The following is a 25,511-nucleotide window of genomic DNA, read 5'->3' as shown; positions in this document are numbered from 1 at the left end:
TTGTAATTCGCAATAATGAAAGTGAAAACAGAAAATTACGTAATGATTTGTACAAACTAGCAGTTAAGTTATCAGAATCCAGAGGCATGGATAATCTTCATCAACACAAATATACTAGTGCATCAAATACAAACATATGTANCAAAGTAAACAACACATGATTAAAGTTCATTAAACATTCTGGTAAAGCAAATCCACAAAGCTAAACAGCAACCACAAGTTCCCTTTCTGAAGCTTCACTCTTCGTTTTACTGTCACAAGTCCTTGATGTTTGAAGCTGAGTTTATCCACGTTTCAGAAAGCTGGATATGCCAGCCAAATTTACTTGGCGTAATGGCACATTTCTTCTCAGAGGTTTGGTTATGCTTCCCGTGCAAGAAGATTACACTTTCTCTTGGTTCAACTTTCTTGACAGTAGACTAACCAAAACAGAAAAAGAAGACAGAAACCTTGTATTCAGGGACTGATCTTATGTCCACGCTTGAAAACAACAACTTCATGCATAAAGAAAATCAAATCTATTTATTAATCACATACACGGAAAATCCTGTTTTAATTTTAACTCTTTCAGATATGAAAACAGTTTAGTTATGTTATTATCAAAATAGTTTATATGAATCAAGAAATCAGTAAAAATAGCATAGGTGTCTGCTCATAGTGATATAAAGAATCTTAATGTTCACTAGTTCCAATGTCTTTGATCTTTTGAAAATGCTGAAAGACTGAAATAATTGCAGATGTTAATGAGAAGCTTAGAAAGAATGAAAAAAGGGCTGTGTTCAATTTTTACCTCAGTAACATCCATCAGCTACAAGCTTGAATTCTTCCTGCATGACCAAATGCTGAATTGTTTCTCACACGGTTTTCACATTTGGGTGCTGGCATCACGGTTTCAAAGGCTTCAACTAGCAGTGCCACCTTCTTCTTCCTAGCTGGTGCAAGTTTTGTCACAGCTTGTCTGAGTGCACAATCAAGCATCCATTCCTCTGAATTCTTTCTCTCATCCATCATTTGATGCCTCAGGTCAACCTTTTCTTTTTCTGGCTCAGGAACCAAAGGCAGGAAATTTGGCTCTTTGGGGTTGAACTTTCTCATCTCGTCATCATCTTCAACAACCCTCTTTCTCCTAATTGAACCTTTCCAATTCTTGCTTGTGTTTTCCTCTTCACTATCTATGCAACTTGTTCTTTGGAACCTTCTACCTTTACCTTGGTCTTTTTCCAACAAATCCTGATCTTGATCAGTCATGTTACTTTCCTCAGACACATTCACCAACTCAATTTCCCTCTCCATTTTACTGCTCTCATCATTGTTCTCTAGGCTGCTTGAACATCCATCTTCACCTGTCTCGTCAGTTGTGCTAGTGTCACTCACCATCTCATTCTGAGTGCTGTCATATGTCTGTTCATCAAGTGTCTTTGAGTTGCAACCGGTCTCATCATCCACATGTTTCTCATCTTCTCCACCATTATCTTGTGCATTTGTCATATACTCAAATATTTCCTCTGTAAATGAAGATTGGTCACAACCCGTAGAGGAGTACTCGATTTCTTTGGTTTCAATGCTTCCATTTGTGTCTTCAAGGACGGAACTAATGCCAATAGATTCTTCAAAATGGGTGTTTTCTTCTGAATTGGCCACTTTGTGTGTTTCATCAACCAGAAAGTCCTCATAGTAGCTGCCAAGGATGTCATCTAACCATGTCACTGACACATCATGAGAACTCTCTGATGAGGACTCAACTCTTGAGTCGTTGTCCTCTTCTGTGTAAACGGAAGAATCAGCATCCTCTTCGTGATCGAATCCGCAAAATCTCTCCTCCTTCCACTCCATTTCATAGGTTCTGGAATCAGAATCATCCATGTCAACATCCCCCATGTCTTGTTCCCCATCGCTGCAGTAGCTTCCCATGCTCATTTCTTCATGACACCAGACAGTAGGTTGGTGATCTTCATCTGCATCTTGTGAACTTTGTTCTTGGATAAAGTTGCCGTTGGTATCTACTTCGATTGCAACGTCATCAAAGGGCTTTTTCAAATCCTCCTCAAGATCAAGTTCACGTACAGAGGGAGAAGGAAAACCAATGGTTCTTGCTGCTACGCCATTATCTTCAATTGGTGACTTGTTATCTGCTTGATCCTCAATCTCTTGGAGAAAATCTCTTCTCCCTATTTCTTCTGCTCCGGTTGGTTTTGCATCCTTTTCATTGGCATAGATTTCAATGAAGATATCAATGCCAATTTCATCACAAGCAGGTTTTTCCTCAAAAACGTTCTGCTCAACATCAGAGTCCTTCTTATCTGTCTCAAGGGGAACCTTCAGTCTCCGAGGGCTGAGAGCTTCAAGCTTGGCGCGCTTCTGCGTCTTCAGAAGGCGCCTCCTTGCTGACATGAAGCTCTTCAATGGGGGCAAATCAACATGATGATGACCATTAAGGGAACAATATGTGTAAGGGCAAACCTTCATGGCTGAAGTTCCCTCTGACTCAGTTGCTCCAGGGCTAAGCATGAGGTACGAAGGGAACTTTGAGTCCTTCAAAGTTGAAGAACAAGTGGCTCTCTGTGGTGCAGTCATATCTGCACACATAACAGCCCTGGAGGATTTTCTAGAACAGGCTCTAGAAGCCTTGAAAGTAGTGGTTTTTGTCAATGTTCTCACCAAACTCAAACTAGACGATCTTGCCAAGGCTTTGGCAGGTTTTTTAGCACAGGCAGCTTTGGAATCAGTGGAAAATTTTCTTGGAAGATTCTTAAAATCAGAAGCAGATTGAGCGTTCCTGTGGCTTACCGGGAAAAGTTCCTTTTTTGCATGCGAACTGCTTGTTGGCTTCATGTAATTGGGTGAAACATCTGTTGTTCTGAACAAAGGTTGCTGCTTCTGAGGTGATGCTGATGCTGCAGTGGTTGGAGTATGAAGAGGAGGTGGCTTTCCTGGTTGAGAGAAGCTTCTCTTTGAAGGTGATGATGATGAAGATGATGATTGAAGAGCCTCAAGATCAGAAAGGTTTATTGACCTTGATTTTCTCATTTTCTTCTTCATATCAGCCCCTCTACTTTTGCCATCTTGGTGCTGAGATGAAGATAGCTTCATATTTGCCAACCTCTTGTCTGATTTAACATGTTCAGCTTGGATTCCAAGCTTGCCAGGAACCTTTCTTTGTACCATATTCCAAGGATAAAGCAGAGGTTGAATAAGAAGGAATAAAGAATATATAGTGGTTTGGTATGTTTTCCTTCCTTGATGTGGTTTTGTTTTCCTAATGAGGAAGAAGTTCAGAGAGGAAAGAATGAAAGCTTGAAAGCCAAACAAGCAGAGAGATATTCTCTCCCCTTGGTTTGGTTTGGCATACTTTAGTTTGATGTGGTTTTCTCTTTTTGTTTATTCTCAACTGTGGTTTGGCAGGTGATGTTATTTGAATATGGTTTTGATAAGTATTTGATGTTGACCAGCACTAACAGGTGGTTTTTGGGACCCTTTTATGCTTAGCATTTTCTTACATGAGCCTAAATTTTTTGCTGCTGATTTGATTTCTTAACTCATCATCTTTCACAAAAAATGACCAAATCACCCCTCTTGGTTTTGGATAAGGGAACCCTGTGGTCTAGTTTAGGTGAAGAGATGAGGACAAGCTGCATTAATACAGCAGTTGCTTTTGTTTAAGACACTTTTGAGTAATGTGAATTTGGCTTCATTCAAGAAATTGGTTTGATTCAGGAAACAAGTATCATGGCTTCTGCTGTGATTCTCCTTCAAAACACCAAAAGGAATTGATGGATATTCCTTCTTGTAGCAGTTTCTGGTTGGTGTAGCTGAGAGGAAAGTAGGTGGCAGTTAGTAGATCTGTTAGCTTAATAAAATCAACATTGAGTTGTCAAAAGCTTCAAATGTTCATAAATTGCATCATATATTTTCCTTAACAACCAAGCTTTTTGCTGCAAATTTCAATGAATAGTGTGTCACTCCATTTTCAGTATTTAATGTCATCAACATAACACTAAGACACTATATGTAAAGCACAAGGGTAAAAAAAACATCATATGTACACTTGAATTTTGAGATCACTGTAATTTCAATTAATTACTATTACAAGTATTTTTTACTATTATTGTCATCATTATTGATCTTTTAATTAAATTTCAAAATTTATAAAATAATAATAGTAATAATAAATGAGTTAAATTCATATAAAAAGTTACATCAATTTTTAATAGTCTTTAAAGTAATATGTAATGAATTATTTTCTTATATTACTTAACTTTTTTATATCTGCTATATATAAAATTTATTTTTAAACTTGAATTTTCAATAATTATTCTATTATTATTATTATTATTATCATTATTATTAATCATAGACGTTGCAAAATATCCTTTTAAGTCACCGACAATCTATGCTTAATTTGGTATAGAACAGAGTTTTCAAACACTTTTGAATATCCGCATCGTATTTATACGATTTTTTTTTATTTACATTATTTTTTAAGTAATAAATAAAATACAATATATTTTAAAAAAAAATTTACAAATTAATACAGATTACGATCAATTTCAAGACTTTTTTTACACATTAACATAAAATTAATTACACTTTTAAATAAATAACTTGAAGTGATTAGTCAACATATTTTGATCAAATAAAATCTTAATAGCTAAGACCCTTTTCTTAATCACCGAAAGGAAAAGCTTTACACAAATTACTTATTCTGTAATGTTTCATTTTGAAATTTATTTAAAAAAAAAAAGTTTGCATGAATGTCAAAAGTTAATTTCATACATAAATAAATTATTTCAAATGCTCCTAATTTGGTAACCGATAACGGCTAGGGACGGAATAAGTTTCACAAAAATGTCGAGGATCCAAAATTTCAAAGACTTTAAATAAATATTATTCAAAGTTTTAATCAAAGTTTAAATTTCCGTAAGTTTAAATTAATTTCCGTAAACACATTAATGATCTTCTACGCATTAATTTATATAATTTATATTTAAATTAAAAAACAAAAACTTCTTTAAACGTTTAATCACAATTCTCTCTTTCTCGTGAGCATTAATTAAACACATTCAGTCACTATTTTAACTTCTTAAACATAAGAATCAAACAAGTGAAATATATTTTAACTTCGCCACAAGTTAACATCACTTATACACACCAATCCAAACCAAAGCTACTTATATACAATTAAAAAATAAAATTATTTAAAGAAAATTTTACAGATTAATTTAAATTTGAGTTTCATATCTTTCTCTGCTAAAAAATTCTCATAAAAAATTGTTCGAAACACGTGGAATGTTAAGAGGTTACTCTAACTTCATTCCTTGATTAAATAATGAGTAAAAAAAGGGTAGTAGTGTAAATTAACCAACTAAATATACTGTTTTAAAGTAAAAATATGTTTCTTTTTCTTTTCTTTGTGGATAGTAAGGTTTGGGAGGCAGAAAGAAAAAGCACTGTGGAAAAGACAAAGCCGTGTGGTCGGCAAACTTGGGCTGCTATTGGGCCCTACATGGGCGTGGAGCCCACATTTGCATACGCTCCTCTTCTTCCTCTCATCTAAAGATTCAAACAATTAATAATAAAAGAAATAATAATAATAATAAAGTTAATAGAAAATAGAAAGTGATAAAGTAAAAAAAAGAAAAAATAAAAATAAGTGTCCTAATTAGATATGCCACACGCCACCGCCCCATGCTACCTTAGTGCTCCTAAACCTATTCTTTTTATAATCTTCAAAAAGAATTAGGTCATCAATTCTAGCTCCTTCTTCTTGTTTCAGAACATTTGAAATTCGTTTTGAATTATCAACATGTTTGTAAGCTAAAATGAATTTCAATAAATAATGAAAATTATCAATTCATAGGTAATTGTCAGTGTGACGATACTATGATAATTTTTACATTCATTTAACACAGAGTATAAAAATAAAATAATTATAAAAGTATAAATTTTTATATTTTTAAAGAAAAAAGATATAAATAATATTATATGAATGTAAAAAATTTAAATGTATTAAACTCATATTTTTTATTTCGATAAATAATAAAATTATATTAAAATGTGTTAAACGTTGTATTGTTAGTATTTCTCTTTCATCCAATTGTCAAATCATATTATTAAAATATATATATAATACATTTCAAATCTCTAGTTGAGACTTAGAAAGGAAAAAGAAAAGGAAAGACAATAATACATGTATAATATGTATGTTTTCATACGTAGAAAAAATGTATAATAGTCGAAAAGTAAACAAAATACCGAAAAAGAAAAAGGTAACAAAAGGAAAAAGAAAAAGAAAAAGAAAACCAAAGGAGTGACATAAACGTGATCGATAAAAGTGTCTTTACATAAGTTTTTAAGCTTTTTATCTCTGTATATTACAGTATCACTATGATGAGAATTTGCTAGGAGATGTCAGTTTATTTTTAAGTAAATTTATGCATATTTTATCTTTACTTTTATTCATATAAAATTTATATGGTTGATATATTTTATCATAATATGTATCTATAATATATTACATTATAAAAAATTAAATTTTTAATATTTAATATTAAAGAAAAATTATAGTTGTACAAGTTTTAAAATAAAATAAAAAATAATTACTAAAAACAATAATTATACACAAATAAAGTTTTATAACATTTTCAACAATTATTATTAATATTAAGAAAAAATAATTGAAATATATAAATCAACTTGATAAATATTGATTAAAAAATAATTAAGAGAAAAAAAAATTATATGATAAAAAATATTATTCAAATAAAATAAAGTCTAAGTGAAAAATATATTTTTTTTGTAAATAAAAAGTGTTTTAATAATTTAAAACAAATGTATAAACAAACAAAAACAAGTATATAAACAAAAACGAAATAAATATATAAATATTTATTTTCGTCCCTGGTTTAAAAATTATGTAGTAGTTATGATTGAGTTTATTTGACATTAAGGTTTTTCAGATGCATTACTTGATATGCTTTTATATCTAAATATAAATTTAATACATATTTATATTTAAAATGATTTTTCTTAAAGAAAATACTATTATCTGAATAATGTAAAGTAAATGCTAAGGTTGCATGAGAGAAGGTCCCTCTAATGATGGGTAATAATGCTCTAATTGTCATCTCACTATAAAGTATTGTAGGGTATGCACGTGCATTGTCAGGTGTTATTATTATATATATGGAATATAATATATTCTAGATACAATAAATCTCATTTTATTATACCTAAAGTTGCATTTTATTAGTGCTTCTTAAATATTGCTACCATTAAATTTTTGTTACTTTAATGCTACTTGTTATATTGTAAAAAAGAAAATATTCTTTTCTCCTTTTTATCAAGGACAAGCATAATCCTCTTTTTTTTCTTTTCAATGTTGATATCAAAATTGTTCCCATAAATCCTATTATGACTTTTACGGAAGACAAAGTAATCATTTTAAAAGTTATTGAGTTGAATATGTTTTTAGTTCTTATATTTTGGGGCGATTTTGGTTTTAGTTTCTCTTTTAAATTAAGGTATAATTTAGTCTTTCAATTTTAGAAAACTCTGGTTTTAATCTTTTTTACCAAAATTATTTAATTTTATTTGTTGTTTACACTCTTTGGCATATTTTTGTTTCAATGTTAATTGAGAAACGCGTTTGAAACAACAAATAAAGTTAAAAAAATTTGGTAAAACAAACTAAAACTAGAGTTTTCTAAAATTGAAAAGACTAAATTATATCTTAATTTGAGAGAGAAACTAAAACCAAAATTACTCCAAAATATAGAAACTAAAAACATATCTAACCCAAAATTATTTGATTGCAGTTAGAAATTAAGGGGGTAGAGGAAGAAAACGCTCAGTGACATTCATCTTAACCGAGTCCGGCCCATCCCTTTTTCTTCTTTTTCTTCAGAAAAACTTGCACTCTGTGCATCGCAGAATCTCTTCTCCATGGCGCGCGAACCGAAGAGCGTTGGTGTGAAGATTCTATGGCTTTGGACTTTTGGAACCGCCGCTAGTAACCTCTCTTCCCATCCTTTCTCCTTCAATTCTTTCATCACCATTAATCAGATTCATCTCACTCATTCTGTTTTCTCGCAGTCCTAGTCACCAACGCCATGCGCACCAGAATGAGAGGCATGGAAGCATTCGTCAACGCCGAACAACAACAGCAACACGATTCCGCTACCTCTGATTCGTCTTTGGTGGACACGAATACAGATTGATTTCCACTGTTTCTGACTCGTTCTTGGAGTGTGACTTGCTGATTAAACTCGCCAAGGATAAAATGGCACGCACGTGTTTGTTGAATGTCGTGACTGAACTAAGGCGGAACCGCCAGCGAAATTTGGAACCCAGGCACGATGGTGATTTTTTTTTTTTTTTTTTTATTTACTTTACTATTTGTCATCGATTTTTGTGATTGTGGCATGCGTTTTACACCATATTCCCATAAATTGATCATCTTGTGGGCTTGGCACTCTGACATTGTTGATGTTGTGGGATTCGCGTAAGTTAATATTTTATTTAGATGCTGAAAATGCATGGCATGAAAGTTTGAATATAGTTTTTGAATGTTGATAAAGTAAAAAAGTCATTGAATTTAGCTTTATTTAGTCAGTGAAATGAATATATTCGGTTATTATTAACTTAGTGAGATGAATGATAATGGTATTGAAAACATTAGAGTATAGATGGAAGGTTGTTCAAATGAAATAATAGGAATATAGGAAGAACATCAACACCCTTTAGAAGAAGAAATTGGGATGATAACTAAGAGCTTACAAGTAATTTTATTTCTATCATGATGTTCGTTTATGAATTTATTTTTGTGTTTGGGAATTCAGGAATAAGAACCCTCCTTTTCTTCCATTACCAAATTTGCAAAGCTTAGTTTACAAACCAATAATGCTACTGAAAATCATATTAGAAACTTTTCAATTTTACGTCCCAAACTTGAGTTTTTCAATAAATTATGAAAAAAAGGTTATAGTTGGTCGATCTGTTCTCGATCTCCCTTCACTGTATATTTAAAATTATTTAATGGGATGTTTGTTAAGAGGAAAATTTTCATACCCAGGAACTATGGTGGGTGAGAGTTACATGATTCTTACAGAGGACTAACATGTATTTGATTAATAAAAATTATTATTGGCAAATTTACATAAATTTTCTCGAAATTAAAGAGTAATGTTATTATTTCTATTAAATTTTAATTTAGTGCTACATTAAAGATTTAATAGAGTAATCTGATTTTTTTTTAATAATTGTTTTACACCAAGTAAAAGTTAGATTCTCACCTCTTCTTGATAATGTTTTGTGAAACTTAATTAAAATCTATTTTTGAAACCTGATTCTTTTGACAATATTTCTTAAAGGTAAATTAAACATGAAAAGTAATTCCTTAACATCATATTCCTGGGAATCTAAAAATTTCTCTTCTTTGGAATGCATCGTCGTTTAATAGCGATTGTATAAAAATGTACTATTTTTAAATTTAAATAAAATCTTGTTCTTTAAAAAAAATGTAGTCTTTACTATATTAATATTATAATTAAACATTTTCAATTCAAATTAGTGAGTTTTTTATTTCTCTTTATTAAAAAAAAAATATTTTTCATCTTTATAAAATTTGAAGTCAATTAGTCCTTATAATATGTTTGAGTTATTGTTGTAGTTCATAAAAAATGTTTTTATGCTCCAAAATTTTAAGCACTGTTTTAGTTCTTAATATTATGATGAACCAAAATTAATTAACAAATATTACTTATTGAAGTTATAAAAAGTTGTATAATGAAAATCACATGAAAATAAATATTTTTATTAGTTTTACAGTGTGATAATTATATAATAGAAAAATAAAATTGTAATAAATAACAATAAAAATAGTTATAAAATATTTTTTTGTTAGTTGTTATAATTATATGTTTTAGTTTCAAGGGGGAGAGTTTCAAAATAAAGACACATCACAAAAGGTTAATATGTGAATAAGAATCATTTTATGGATTTTTAAACTTCCTTTAGATAATGCATGCTCATATTATGTCACAATGCTAGCATAAGTTATTTAGAATGGTAATTTTTTTAATACATAAGATATTAAAACCAAAATTCACACTATTTATGAAAATTAAAAACAATTATTTCATATTTTGTAAAAAAAACTAAAATTTACTAATTTTATAAAGCTAAAAATGCTGATTAAAATTCGTTAAATAATAATAATTTGAATTCATATAATTGAATAATTACATGTAGAAGAAATTAAAAAAAGGTGGTTTAAATTTTGCCCTTATTAGCCTCATTATTTCTTATCCATCATTTTATACCCATTTTTTCATTTCCCAGTGGTCCTTTGTGTGGCCTTTATCGTTTCCACCACTTCGCTTCCCATGGCTACAGCTTCAATGGCTATGACTTTCAACCTCGCAACAGCGTTCAAGGGCCTCTCCTTATCTTCTTCTTCTTCCACATCCTTCTTCGCCGGAGCTTCTCTCCGCCCGGGCCCCACCTCTGTGGTCTGCCTCCCACGCCGCCGCCCGCTCATAATTGAGAACGCGCACAAGAAGGGGGCGGGAAGCACCAAGAATGGCCGTGACTCACAGAGCAAGCGCCTCGGCGTCAAGATTTACGGCGACCAGGTCGCCAAGCCCGGTTCCATCATCGTTCGCCAGCGCGGAACCAAGGTGCCTCCCTTACCAATTTCTCTTTCGCTTTACGCTGAATTCCGGTTGCTAAGCTGTTATTCACATTAGTGAAGAGAGTTCTTTTTTTGTTTACTAAGTATGTTTTGAACAACTTCTCCCTAAACACCATGGCTAAAAAAATGGAAAAGAGAGAGAGAGAGAGAGAGCTTGTGTTTAAGTTAATTTGTGTAAACTCTCGTATCGCTTTTCCAAATTTTTATTTTTAGCTTCTGTATAAACTAATGTTATTGAGTGGGGGTAGTGATTTTTTTTTTCACAGTAAAGTCTTTTGGGAGAAACTCGTTCAATGAAATATTCTGAATGAAATAGTTTGTCATATTACGGCTACTGAGATAAGCTCATTTATAGAAGCATAATTGAATTATCCTGTTCAAGTCTTATGCTCGATTGTTAAGTTTGGTGATTTTCTATATGAATTGAGTTGAATAGGGGTGGAAAGAAGGGTTTGGAAGTCAGTTTGAAGAGAAACTAGTTGAAAGGTAAGCTTGCTTGTTCTAAGGTATGTGGTGATAATTTCACTGATTATACGACTATGAATGTCGTTTTTGGACACGACAAAATATATTAAAGCTTGAGTGTTTTTCGTGTTGGAGTTTCACCTTGGTAATGGATGGTAATCTTTAATGCAAGACATTACTGATGGTTTGAAACTTCAGTTCTGATTGGAGAACTTTACCAGAAGCACCAGAGGTATTGTTAAAAGACAAAACTTTGGTGCTGAATCTAATGTGCTTTTTGGTGTATGTCTTGGAAATTTTCGTTGGTAATATGTGCAATAAAGGTGAATGTTAGTTATTAATTAAAATAAGATTATAATTTTGGCTGGAGGATAAGACCATAAGAACACAATGTACTACGCTTAAGATTTGTTTGTGGTTGAAAGAAGTAGGAGTGATGGTCTCAATTGTTGGGTTGCGTACACTCGCGGAGTAACAGTTTGGTGTGGCCTTCTGTTTTAATTTTAAAATGGTTCATGTAGATTGATGGTTTTCGGAAGGTGGTGGATTATTGATAAGCTTTTTTTGCTTTTTGTGATTTGTTGATTCAATGATTTGTTGAAGTTGTTAATAGTTTATTACGGAATTTGGTGCCTGGAATAAAAATTTACATGAATGTGCATTGGCAACCTCAGGATAATCAATGTTTACTGCACTATTCAGTGGCTAGAAAATTAATACAAAAAGAGCAAAGAACTATTCCATAACTGAGTTGCCTTTTGCAATCAACAACAGTAGTTTCTTTTGATGATCTTTTGCTATAGTAGAACTATTCCATAACTTCTATAACATTTTATAGACTGGAAGAACTTCCTAAGTCGGTTTTGTGTTAGTTGTTATAATGGTAGTGGTAGTGATGAAGTAATGGGGATCTCATAGTCACAAATGCAGTCAACAATCAATCTATTTAGTAGCAGAGCTAGAGGACAATTGTATTTTGGAGGAGGTCATGTTAGAGAAGTGAAAAACAATACAAAAACATGTTTTATTAATTCTTAAATCTTTGCAAAAGGTAAGTTAATGCCGCTTTCAACATAACTTGCTACACCCAAAATCTATCATGCCGTTGTTACAAAAGTTTACTGTTCATACTGTCTGATAGAAGCACCATTTTCATTGTTTCAATCATCTAATATTCTCTTCCTTTTTTTTTCTGCAAACCATGAAGTTTCATGCAGGAAAGAATGTGGGGCTTGGCAAAGACTATACCATCTTCTCCTTGATTGATGGAGTGGTTAAATTTGAGAAATATGGACCTGACAGGAAAAAGGTTAAATAATTTTCTTACAACTAGATGATGACATGTGTCCTATAATCCTTGAGAATACAAATTAATGGGCTATGCAACAACATGTATTACTACAGGTGAGTGTTTATCCTCGAGAGGTACAACCTGAGAACCCCAACAGCTATAGAGCAAGGAAGAGAGAGTTCTTCAGGTTGCAGCGAGAACGCAAGAAAGCTAGACAAGAAGGAGCAGTACTTCCACCCCAGCTTGTTCTGGCTTCTGCTGATGATGCATCAATCACTAATCCAATGTGCTGATTCTGATTAGGTTAATTTACTGTGTAAAATACGCATATAAATTTTGTTGCTTTTGTGTATCTCTAAACCTTGTCACATTTTATTGAGTTTTGTTGAAGTATCGATGTATCAAGATGCCTGTCCTTGTTTTCTGGGCAGGAAAATTGAATTCGTGCTCAAAATCCATCATTAGTGTTGTAGATCAATACCCTCTTTTACTTATTCTGTAACTTTTCATTTGATGAATGAGAGGAGTCTTTTGCTTAAAAAGTTAAATTCAAAACATTTAGTCATCTCAATCATAACATTGCTTGATGAATTCTACAGCATGAGAACTTGATTTTGTAGTATTTAGAATACAATTAATATGCCGGTTGCACTCTTTGTTATTATTGTGGCATACCAGTCAGAGTCATGGGTGAATCAGTTCAGTGCATCCTAAAATCCATGCCTCATGTAAGGAACAGTTATATGGAGGCTCTTATTACGTGTTGTATTCTCCCTTCTGAAATGTGAAAATGAATTAGCGTCAGGATAATATACACGTAAGCTTTGATGAGATTCATTGTAATTAACTGGAAAAAGAATCAGTTCCGTCTCAAACAATCACTGAACATGACATGAAACAGTGTTCAGTGCATTATCTACCCTTCTTTCGTGCCAGTTGTACGTTTTGGCAACATAATAGATTAATCTAAGAGAATACCAGAAAGGAATACTAATTATAGCCACTTCAAATAGCATGAAGAGGAGATAATATATGATAAAAGGAACGCAATTGCCCTTTCTTTTCTTTTTCTCAAAGAATATGCTTTTCAAAAAATTTATATTTCTTAATTGAGTGACATTGATATAAATCTTTTTGTGATTAATATAAAATGATATAGTTGTTAATACAGAACCACACTTGAATTTTATTACTTTAACCAAAAATAGTAGTGGAGCATCTTTAGCTATTAGAACGCTTAAAAACAAGAAAGCAAGATGATGGAGCAAGACCAACAATAGTCATGTTATCCCGTTAAAAAAAAAAAAAAAAATTAAATGGCAGGATCTCATTTGAAAGAATTAAAAGTTTAGAATATTACCAAAAAAAAATTAATAGAAACCTAACTAAAAATACTCAAATTTATAAAGAAATTAAAATCTAATTAAGTCAGATCTTTAACACGATTCAAATAATATTTTTGTTATATGAGTGATGTCTTATCCTATCATGTTGTTTTCTTATTTCTGTGTTAAGAGATGTGAGATTTTTGTGATTAATATAAAACAATATTATATTAATTGTAATATTATTTTATATTAACAACAAAATCTAATATTTCTTGATATTTGTAAACTTAATATTTATAGACAAGAATCAAGATGATAACACAAGATAACAATTAATTAAACAGTAGATAATTAATTGAAAATATAAATATTTAAGTATTAATGGATTAAAAAAATTAATAAGAATTTAAATGAAAATATCTAAATTTATAAGAAATTTAAAACGTAATTAAATTAAATTTTTATTTTTATAATGTGAATTTATGGGATGTGAATTTAAAGTCACTAATACTCAACCTAATAATAAGTACCATCTATTCTTTCTCTAATGTTAATGAATTCATCAAGAAAAACGTCATAATACTTATAATCAAATTAAATGGCTTGGATTACAAATAAAAAACTAGTAAAATTAAACCCTACTCTTTAGTAAATGTAAAATCTTCAATCTGAATTATTTATCATTTAGAAAAGTGGATATAAACTATTTTTGTATGATGTCGGAGATAAAGACAAAGAAAAATAATTTTTTTGACGAATCTAAATTATTTATATTTATTTGACATTATTTTTTTATTTTTTATCTTCTTTTTTAAATACAAAAATTTATATTTTTATAACTATTTTATTATTATAATTAATATAAAAATATATTAGAAATAAGATCAATTTATAATATATAAGTGAGGTGTAAACCTCAACTTATAAATCGATTTTGTGAAGTTGAGTTAGGTTTTAAACCCACTTTCTAATATGGTATCAGAGTTAGGTTAGAGTTTATCCTAAAGAGTTTTAAATGGGCATTTTTGTTTCCATCCGCCGTCTATACCTCGACGTGAAGAAAGTATTTTATGAGGTTGAGTTAGACTTTAAAATCCAATTTTTAATAATATCATTACTTAAAAAAACAAATTCGGATATATTTCTCCTATAACATAATCCAAACAAATCCTTTTTCAGATATTTTTCACATTATTTGAGTGTTATTGTGACAGAAATTATGATTGCAATGTCTTAAACTTATTACATTAACATACATACAATGAAACACCAGCAATCATCTAAAAACTTTAAGTGTGTGATTTACACTGGTGAAGCCTCCATCAACCATGAGATTGTCTCCACTTATATATCTGGCATCATCACTTGCAAGGAATAACACAGCATTAGCTACATCATCAGTAGTTAACTCTACACCCTGCAAGTTTGCCACTTTCCCTGTAAAATCACGAAAACCAGCCACAGCATCCTCAGTTCTTTCTTCCTCAGCCAAATGGGCCACAGACAATGCTGTCGCAACACCATAAGGTGACACACAATTCACTCTTATGCCATGTTTTCCTAATTCAGCTGCAACATTCTTTGTCAGCCCCAGAACAGCATGTTTTGAACCTGTTCAGAATACAGTCAAAATCTCATATTAACTAAAACTGATAAAGTTAATCATCATGAAAGTAATTTTTAAGTCTAATTGAAATCCATACTACTAACTTATATAATAAGAATGACATCTGATTTATATATTATAATTTGATTTTATTTCTAGTCGATAGGAGACTTCCATCATTTTACTCTGAAAAATTTGTATGAGAACCTGTGTATGCATGTGGTCCAAGGCCACCAATGACACTTGCTACACTTGCTAATGAAACAATGGAGCCCTTCTTATTTGGGATCATGATTCTGGCAGCATGTTTCATCCCGTGGAACACTCCCTTCACATTCACACTGAATACCTTGTCGAATTCTGATAAGTCTGCCTCCCGTATGTCAGGACTGGGTGATCCAGAAATTCCGGCATTGTTGACTATGATGTCAAGGGTGCCGAATCTATCCACTGTGAAGTCCACTGCATGGGAAACATCTTCTTCCACAGTCACATCACCATGGAAATAAACAACATTTGCTTCATCGTTAAGGGATTCCAACACCTGCTTTCCAAGGTTGTCTTGAACATCAACTATACAGATTTTAGCACCATGCGTGTGGAACAGACGCACAATGCTTTCTCCAATTCCATCTGCCCCTCCTGTAACCAATGCCACTTTGCCTGATAACCTGCTACAAATATATACAATTCTAAAACCCTAACATCCATTAAAAATAAGATATAAAAACATCATATAAATAGATACAAATTTCATTTTAATTGTTACTTGTTAGAGTTAATCAGTAATACAAAGAAATTCTATTACCAATTGTTGTAATTTTTCTAGAGGATAAACGGGGAAAGATCTAACACCGACAGTCATGAATCAACTATATAAGAGATCAGAAAACATCACCTTCAACTTTGATAACCTGTTACTGTATATATTCAGGCTCAAAAATTGAAAAACACACAAGTTATTAATCAGTTGATATGTTATACAAATGAGGAGGCAGAATTTGACTTCTGAGTGTTGTGTATAGTCAATATTATTTTTGAAACTGAGCGTATAAATAGGAAGCTGCCTCACATGCTTGAACCAAATTAGGAAAGAGTAAATAAACATCTGACAGAGAAAATCTAAAAAAATTGGGAAAAATCCAAAATCAATTGGTTGAATAATAAGAGAAAGTAAAGACTAATAAAAAATTCACTGCAGAAAACAAGCCTTTAAAAACATTATCCATTCAACAGATTCATCAGTTTTAAAAACACAAATCTTTTCCTTGTAATGTTATCAAAACAAGAGAGAAAGAAGTAAAACTTGCAGCAGCAGCAACAGGGTATGATACTTCAACTATCTAACTGGTTTGAAAGCTATGTTCCACAAAATCTGACTATAAAAACATTTGACAAGTTGCTTAAACTAGATCCAAAACCAAAAACAGATGTTGCTCGATAGAAATCAGTTCAAAACTGAGAAAGAAAGTTAGCACTAGAAATTGATTGCATATATAAAGGGTGTGTTTGACCTGAGAAATATGTATTACCTTGGAGTTGGAGTTGAAGCCAGAAGAACACTGGTGCTGGACATGGCTGTCTACCTTCTCTGTCCTAAGCTACGAAAACACAGAATAGTAGTTACTAGGATGAGAAAAACGTTGATAAACAGAACATTTCTTTTATATATATATATATATATATATATATATATATATATATATATATATATATATATATATATATATATATATATTTCGAAAATATTATTTTATAACATTTAAACATCATCTATGTGTCATTATGTAATTGGTTCATTGTGGTATTTATGATTATTATTATTAATCGTGTAGTAAATTTAGACCAATCACAAAATGATACGTAAATAATGTTCAAATGTTGTCAAAAAATATTCTAAAAAAATATTGTCTATGTATCATTATCATATATATATATATATTAAAACTGTTGAAAAGAAAGTGACTGAAACTAGTAAAAAAAATTGAAAAAAAAAACACATGGTAGTTGTTTTCTTTAGTTATTTGTATTATCTAACACCTAAGGGAAATCCAATCTTATAATTTTATATTAATAAATTCTCCTTCATCTTTTTAAACCAAACATGTCATGTGAGCGTAACGTGTATTTTATTTTGTTATATGATATGATTTAAATATCATCCATACCTCTATACTTTAAAAATAAGATCAATATATATATATATATATATATATATATATATATATATATATATATATTGTATCTTTTTAATTTTAATAAAATGACACTAATATCTTTTTCTAATTTGTAAGCAAACCAACGTCACTTTGTTTTGTTACGTATTGTGAAAATTTCAAAGGAGAAGTCTTATGTTATTTAATTTTGTTAACTTTTAAAGAGTTTATATATGAAGACTCTCTCCACTTGTATTTAAAGGGTAGGAAAGTAGTGGGCCTTATGTAGATGAAGTTGTGGACCACATTTACATTTAGATTATAATAATCAAATATTCAACTTTTAAAATATAAAACTAAATGATATAGTTTTATATAGAATATTGTATTCATTTTTTCATATAGGATTCTTATATCACAGTCTATAATATTTGAAATGATATTTCTAGACGAGTGAAAATATGTGTAGTATGTGAATCTGTGATGAAATGGACGTGTAAGATTTGACATATGGTATGTTATGTTATAAGCTAAAAAATATTGTCAACGCCGGATAATTTAAGATAAAATTAAAATATAAAATTAAAAAAATTTACCAATAACCGTGGTTTGTGTTTTAATAAATATATATGTATAAAAAAAATTAAAAATATATGTGTATAATAATGTTTTAGCACTCAAATTTCAAAGATATGATCAAAACCAGATTTCGAGTAAAAACTGCATCTAGTCTAGAGGTTAAAAAAATATGTTTGAATATTCAAATGAAAGCCTTGTGAGTCTAATTTTTATGAAAAAAAGTTTCATTATGTTCAGAGTTTTGTGGAAAAAGTTATCAATGAAACATTCAGCAATGGTCGGAGGAAAGGAAAGGCTGAAGCTGTGAGAATGGAAGTGTTGAAGCCAATTTTTTGTGCACCCCCGCACCACAGTTTTCATTGGTTGGACCAAACATTTCGTGCACCTCTGGTTTTTTCTGTTTTCACCTATTATTCTTTGGATTTTATTTTTATTTATTTTTAGTTCATACCCCTACAATTGTTAACCCCACACCCTTATGTTTTAATTTATTTTGTCATGGGTTGATTTTTTTTGTTACATTTTAATTGTTCACATGCACACACATCTTAATTGTTTACATGCATACATATTTTAATTGTTCACATGTACACACATCTTAATTGTTTATAAAGAGAAAAATACTTAAAGTGAGAGTTAAAAGGAGATCACCATGTGTAAGTTTGGTCTCTATGAATGATTTATCATATTATACAGGTTAGATTGAGGTATGACCATGGGATGATGATGAAGGACCTTAGGAAGATAAGGGTAAGCATACCATATGAATGGTATTATAGTCTAATTAATACATTGAGTCCTACGTTCTCTGAAAGTCTTGGTTATAATATGATGACTTTGAAAGAATGTAAAGATGACATGTGAGATTATGTGATAGTTTAAGTTATTACTTTTTAAATAAATTGAAGTATGAATTCAATTATATGATAAATATTTTATTATGGTCATAATATTTAAATCTATTTAAATATATGTATTATCCTTTATTGTCATAATATGTATTTCTATATAAATATATGTGTGAATCATGGTTATCAAACTCGAGATTCAACTCGAAGAATCGTCTAAGTTTAGGTTTCCACAATTATCTACTGAGTTAACTCATTTTTAGAGCTAACTCGTCAAACTCGTCATGAACTTGGCGAACTCACTAATCCAAAAGACAATCGAGTTAGCGAATCCATGTGACTTTTCTTCAAATCCAAAAGACAATAAAGATTATAGTTTCCTCTACAAATTTAGCTAGACGTTCTTCTCCTCAATTACCTCTCGCGGTTAAGGTTCCAAGCTTTCCACACACTGTCACTCTCACGATACATCATAAATTATTGATGTAGTGTAGCTTTGTTGCTTTATATAAAGTGTAGTATATTTAATATAAAATGTTGTAACTAATTAAACTTATTATAAAATAATAATCATATTAGAAAAATATAAAAAATATTTAAAAATATAATATAATAATCTAATATTAATAATAATATTTCATTTAAAAAATTTAAAAGTTATTTATAAAATCATATAACAATAGAATATTATATTATTTATAAATATTTAATTTTTTATATATGGTAAACTTTTATTAGTTTATAATTTGAGTCTATGATCTGAGTTTATCATACTCTTACGAGTTTACATAAATTCTCGAGTTTAACAATCTTATTTTGATTTTTTATTATGGTCGTAATATTGAATTGTTAATAAAATTTTAATATCTTTAACTTACTTTAATTTTTTTGTGTCGGTTATATTCGTTTACGAATGATAGTATGTTAATGAGCAATAAATATAGTATAAATAAGAAACATCAGTCGTGAGCTAGTCATATAAGAGTGTAGATAGGAAAAGCTATTATGTTAGAATCATTTAGTATTATGTTTTTGCAAACTTTCTTATCTAAATTATTGAGGGACAATGATACATGGAACATACCTATCTAGTTTTATTCTTAATACCAATTATGATAATACTTTAATTAGTAAATTAATTCCACTAATCGGGAGTGTTACAGGAAATGTTTGCCGTTTTAAAATATCCAACTTCATAGTTTCTCACTATGAAGATGTCACAAGTTCTTTAACAGCAAGAATATGAAACATGAACAAAAAAATCTGAGTCATGAGATTGAAATTGAAGATTTTGCATATGCAAACAATATCTAACATCATATTGACTCTAATGGATCTTCCGAGAAAATATTTATTAGAAAAATACAATACTAGTAAATTTTGAACATAATCCACGTGACAAACTTACACCAACTCTAATTTAAAACCCTAAAACAATGAGTTTAAAGGGTTTTTTTTCTTATATGTTTTTCAAATTTCTTACTTAACTCACATCTGAATTCCCAACTACCTCAAAAAAGTCCCTAGAAATAACATTGAATAAGCGATGAAAATTAGTAGGGTAAAAAACCCTGAAAAAAATCATCCAATCCAATGCATTGCCTTTTAGAATTTAACAAAGGTGTACTTGATTGGATAAATTTCCAGATCAAGGACTGGACTTTGGGCTTGAGTGTCAAGAATTGAAGAAAAGGATAAACAATATGGTCAATATTTAATTAGATCCTTTTATAACCTCACAGTGCCAGACAAGTCACTGATAAATTTCCTATAGAGCAAGGAGAAGAGTATGGCACTTTGGACCCTTTGTGGGTTGCATGGAGATAAATTTCACATAAATTGAATTTAAGTGTACTGTGATCTTCAAAATACTAAAACTTAAGGATAAACAAGCATACTTTGAACCAGAATAATCATATTATTTGTATGTTTACTGAAAATCCTTGCAGTAAACTTAATGATTGCAATGTCTCAAATGAAACTGCTAACAAACAAACATTGAAAATCATCTATAAAGACGGAGTGAGTGAGTCACACTGGTGAAGCCACCATCAACCATGAGATTGTCTCCACTGATATATCTTGCCTCATCACTTGCAAGGAAGAGAACAGCATTAGCCACATCATGAGCTGTTAACTCCACACCCTGCAAGTTGGCTATTCTCCCAGTAAAATCTCGAAAACCGGCCAAGGCATCCTCATTTCTCTCATCCTCAGGCAAATGGGCCAAAGCCAAACCTGTTGCAACAGCATAAGGTGAAACACAGTTCACTCTTATACCATGATTCCCCAATTCAGCTGCAACACTCTTTGTTAGCCCCACAACAGCATGTTTTGATGCTGTGTATGCATGTATTCCTATTCCACCCAAGGCACTGGCCACACTGCTCAAAGAAACAATTGAGCCTTTCTTTTCTGGGATCATAACTCGAGCAGCATGCTTCATGCCGTGAAACACTCCCTTCAAATTTATGCCAAGCACCTTATCAAATTCTGATAACTCTGTGTCACGGATATCAGGACAAGGTGATCCAGAAATTCCAGCATTGTTGACTATGATGTCAAGGGTGCCAAATTTCTCCACAGTGAAGTCCACTGCACGGGAAACATCATCCTCTATGGTAACATCACAATGGAGAAAGACAACATTTGCTTCACCACCAAGGGATTCACACACTTGCTTTCCAAGGTTGTCTTGAACATCTGCTATGCATACTTTAGCACCTTGGATATGGAATAGGCGCACAATGCTTTCTCCAATTCCAGATGCCCCACCTGTAACCAATGCCACTTTGCCTAATAACCTGATAAAAAGAGACAATGGAAAATTTGGTAGTCACATAAATGAAACTTTAAGAGAACAAGGAGAATGATGTGAACACTCAGATATGACCATTTATGGTATCTGCCTAAGTACAATTCTAATGCATTGTTAGAGTAAACTGGTAGGAGATGAAAAACTCCATTGCCCAAATTAAAAATTGTAAATTGTAGAGCAAGTAATAGAAATATGCATACAACTCATTTATTTCCCATGACATGAACTTGGCATGAAAGAAACGAAGATTGACTAATCTCTTGCATCAAAATTCCAATATCGTCTACCATTCATATACTGCATAGAAAATGCAGAAAATGTTCCAATCACAAGCATGACTGTTTTTATCCCATGGTGAATATAGTGACAATGACATCTACATCCCAAGGAGGACAGGTAACAGTACCATATAAGATTGATATAAAGTATAAACAAAGACACCATCAATTTATTCTACCATTCACTTTTGTAAACCTGTCACAAAGTACTCAGGCTCAGTGGAAGAGTGAGGAAACACATATGTATGCTTCTCTAGAAGGATTTCTGGAAGAAAAAAAGTAGAATTGACTTCTCCATAAGTTAAAATTAGTTTATGCACAAGTTCAAAAAAATAAAAAATTGGAGAATCTTGAAGAAGCTACATTAGAGAGCATCTAAAAATTAGCTCATGCATAACCTAATTTTAACTTATGAAAAAGTCAATTTCATTTTTTTCTTTATATGTTTCTCTTGTAGAATTCCTTATGAATAAGCTGGTCTAAACAGACCCTATATAAGTGAAAGATTATTGAACTGAATCTAGTTCCATATACAAATCATGAGGCTGAAATTGGCTTCTGAGTTGCGTTTTATCAAAATTATGTTGAGAGACTGGCAGTGTGTGAGTGAATATCAAACTGCCTCACTATATACTGAAAACAAGTATGCAACATTAGCCTTGACAATCTGTAATACTGTACAAGGAATGTTTTAGCCTGAGTTGACCAAAAAGGTGTTATCTCCAATTTCAACTTTTTACATAAAAATGGAACTTCATTATATTGATTTTGTTTTTCTGTAAAAAAAAATTAGATTCAACATCATAATTCACAAAATTGAAGGGTTTGTCACAGTTTTCTGAAAAGCAGAGAAAGGAACTATATATGGTTAATCAGTATAAAGATTTTAACCAAAAATATAAAAGCATGTAACAAATAACGATCCAAACTCAATTAGGTGGGCGTTTGAAGATTGACTCATATTAGTGGATCTGGGCTTCAGAGGACCAAAACACTTTTACAAAACAAGGAGAACCAAGAGCTTCATGAAACAAGCCAAAATCCATTTGAACCAAACACATATAGAAATTTGATAGAGATCTCACAGTTAACCAGAAATTGGAACAAATCCCAAACTCAATAAGGTGAATAAAAACAGCAAAACTGCAGAAAATAAGCCCAGTAGGTGAAAACAGGATCAAACAATTTCTCATGGTTTTAAACAATGGTAAAAAACCACAGTTTCAGTGGCAATTGCAGTCGCAATGTAAAAGACTGTGACGAAATTTCGTCTATAACAGCAATATAGAGCCATGCAATTCGTAAACAGACAACTATAAGCATGAATCCAACTACTTGAAAATTTCAAATCCACTGAGCAGGTATCTTATTTGTTTTGTTAATCAAAAGAAGTAAATACAAACTTATGTTAAGCGCTTATTAAACAAGTTTCTCTAGAAAAGTAGAAAATTATTTGCTTTTAAAACAAGCAATTCAGAGAAACAGATAAAAAGACAGAAATCTGATTAAAAATAAACTTAAACAAACTCAGCAAAATCATATGACACAACAAAATAAAATAAAGAGAAATGACAAGCTGCATAGATTAGATCGAAAAGCAAGAACAGAACATGCAGAAGTGAAATGGGTGTTAGAGATGACAGAAAGAATCTATTACCTTGGCGTTAGAGTCGAAGCCAGAACTGTACTGGTAGTGGACATGGTTGTGTCTACCTTCTCTCTGTCCTTTTCGTCCTACACAAAAAGAAAAGATTTTTACAATGCTAAAACACAAAGAAAGAACATTTGCTCACTCTTTTGATTAATATCAGAAAGAAAGAAAGAAAGAAAGAAACAGTACTCTTCGCAGTTTCACAAAACTGAAAGTGATGCTAAAAGTTGATGCAGTGTCACAGAGCAATACAAAGAGTATAAATAAGGACACAAAAACCATAACTGATCAAGCTAAATCATATTCAATCCTTACAAATTAAATGCAATAAATGAATAAAATTAAATAATTATCTGTTAAATGTATTTTTAATTTCTAAATTTAATGTAAAATTGTAATTTGTTTTTATTCCAAAACATTTTAATTTTAAAGTTTGCAAAATAATGAATATAATTTCAGAATTATATTAATTCATTTTGTTAAAAGGTGTTTTGATAAAAAAAAATAATATTTTTGTTAAAAGAATTATGTTTATTTATTTTTAAAATTTGAACAGCGAAATATATAAAAATTTATGCAAATAATAAAAATAAGAAAAATTATTTATGATTTCGATAAAATTATACAAATAATATGAATGTGAAAGTGATTTGGTTACAAAATTTTGATTGCTGTGATTTCATTGAGAAATATTTAAATGTATATATTTGAGTTGTTGAAATTTATTTATTGAAATATTGTTTTAAAATCGAGTTTTGACTTATCAAAACCCATTACTCCATATGCTCTTGTCACTAAAAAACTCAAGTTTTTAATAAATTCATCTATCTTAATTATATTATAAGTGTATGAATTGGACAAAACCTTCAATAAATTCATATTAACACTCAATAACTAATATTTAATATCCACTAATATTGTACTTAATTTTCATTATATGAATAGTTATTTCCTATAGTTGAATACAAAAAAAATATGTGGATTAATTTGGTACTAAATTGTTAATGATTTGCAAATATGATATAAAAGATGAAATACTAACTTAGAAGACTTTATGAAAGGTTGTTCAATACAAATCGTCGTTAAGGAATACATTTTTTACATTCAGTAGATAAAAAAAAAAATCATTATTGAAGAGTCACCACAGTTATAAATAAACTAATAAAACTTTAATCAAATGTAATTGTGACAGGAAGAAGTCATTGATGAATAGGAGAAAAAAACTTTAAAAATTCAAGATTTTCCAATGAAGGCACTTCAAAAAGGAAAAAGAATGACCTTACGGCTTTGAATAGCCTAAGAGGAGACAATAAGTGCAACCACCCATGACGAACCTGAAGAAGGAAAAAGAACGATCTCAACGCTTTAAATCATTGCCTAAGAGGAGACGAAACATGCCTTATGCACGACAAAAAATGGAGCAAATCTACGACTCCAAAAAGCACTAAAAGTGCCTAAGAGCTCCCACGAAGCTGTCGTTGACGGCTTGACGGCACAATGGTCCCCTGATCGAAACAAACAAAATTGTGTGATCGCGGTTGAAACTGGAACTTCGGTAATGACAACGGTAAATGACAACAATAGATGATGGTGTCACTGGCAGCGGCAGTTGGCTCTAAATACTATGTTGAATATAGTTAAAATTATATATATGATTAATCTCCCTTATATTTACATAAGGTCATGTTGAATATAGTTAAAATTATATATATATGATTAATCTCCCTTATATTTACATAAGGTCATTTATTTATAATAGAAGAAATATGAACTAAGTCCAAAATACAAATAAGAAATGATA

General features: G+C 30.9%; 4 protein-coding genes and 1 long non-coding RNA gene across 8 annotated transcripts; 2 read left to right on the top strand and 3 right to left on the bottom strand.

Annotated features, from left to right (window-relative positions):
• Positions 1 to 68: 68 nt before the first annotated feature.
• On the bottom strand, positions 69 to 3,445 carry LOC106762201. Of its 2 annotated transcripts, none has more exons than XM_022781256.1 (2): positions 791 to 3,445; positions 69 to 494 (listed from the first exon to the last, which is right to left on the bottom strand). In XM_022781256.1, exon 1 carries the CDS (start codon positions 3,163 to 3,165, stop codon positions 805 to 807), a length of 2,361 nt encoding a protein of 786 aa, XP_022636977.1. In that variant the 5' UTR covers positions 3,166 to 3,445; the 3' UTR covers positions 69 to 494; positions 791 to 804. The 2 variants fall into 2 exon arrangements, with proteins under 2 accessions (XP_022636977.1, XP_014501456.1); XM_014645970.2 differs by having other exon boundaries at positions 69 to 419; positions 791 to 3,442.
• A 4,428-nt stretch (positions 3,446 to 7,873) lies between these two features.
• On the top strand, positions 7,874 to 8,531 carry LOC111241693. Its single transcript, XR_002667964.1, has 2 exons — positions 7,874 to 8,008; positions 8,092 to 8,531. It is a non-coding gene; the product is annotated as an uncharacterized LOC111241693 (long non-coding RNA).
• Positions 8,532 to 10,338: 1,807 nt separating this feature from the next.
• Positions 10,339 to 12,988, top strand: LOC106759824 (50S ribosomal protein L27, chloroplastic). The gene is made up of 3 exons (XM_014643171.2): positions 10,339 to 10,676; positions 12,363 to 12,464; positions 12,560 to 12,988. The coding sequence occupies exons 1-3, from the start codon at positions 10,383 to 10,385 to the stop codon at positions 12,737 to 12,739; spliced, it is 576 nt and encodes a 191-aa protein (XP_014498657.1). The 5' UTR covers positions 10,339 to 10,382; the 3' UTR covers positions 12,740 to 12,988.
• Positions 12,989 to 14,929: 1,941 nt separating this feature from the next.
• LOC106760860 (xanthoxin dehydrogenase) lies at positions 14,930 to 17,022 on the bottom strand. 3 transcript variants are annotated; one of them, XM_014644294.2, is made up of 3 exons: positions 16,913 to 17,022; positions 15,588 to 16,072; positions 14,930 to 15,385 (listed from the first exon to the last, which is right to left on the bottom strand). In XM_014644294.2, exons 1-3 carry the CDS (start codon positions 16,954 to 16,956, stop codon positions 15,051 to 15,053), a joined length of 864 nt encoding a protein of 287 aa, XP_014499780.1. In that variant the 5' UTR covers positions 16,957 to 17,022; the 3' UTR covers positions 14,930 to 15,050. The 3 variants fall into 3 exon arrangements, with proteins under 3 accessions (XP_014499780.1, XP_014499781.1, XP_014499782.1); XM_014644295.2 differs by having other exon boundaries at positions 15,588 to 16,054; XM_014644296.2 differs by having other exon boundaries at positions 15,588 to 16,051.
• Positions 17,023 to 20,861: 3,839 nt separating this feature from the next.
• On the bottom strand, positions 20,862 to 23,953 carry LOC106761417 (xanthoxin dehydrogenase). Its single transcript, XM_014644969.2, has 3 exons — positions 23,900 to 23,953; positions 23,717 to 23,793; positions 20,862 to 21,767 (listed from the first exon to the last, which is right to left on the bottom strand). Exons 2-3 carry the CDS (start codon positions 23,758 to 23,760, stop codon positions 20,969 to 20,971), a joined length of 843 nt encoding a protein of 280 aa, XP_014500455.1. The 5' UTR covers positions 23,761 to 23,793; positions 23,900 to 23,953; the 3' UTR covers positions 20,862 to 20,968.
• Positions 23,954 to 25,511: the final 1,558 nt, after the last annotated feature.

The sequence above is a fragment of the Vigna radiata genome, chromosome 5, assembly GCF_000741045.1.
Source record: "Vigna radiata var. radiata cultivar VC1973A chromosome 5, Vradiata_ver6, whole genome shotgun sequence".
Classification (NCBI taxonomy): domain Eukaryota; kingdom Viridiplantae; phylum Streptophyta; class Magnoliopsida; order Fabales; family Fabaceae; genus Vigna; species Vigna radiata.
Note: the sequence above shows the minus strand (reverse complement) of the source record. Positions and strands in the feature narration are given on the sequence as shown.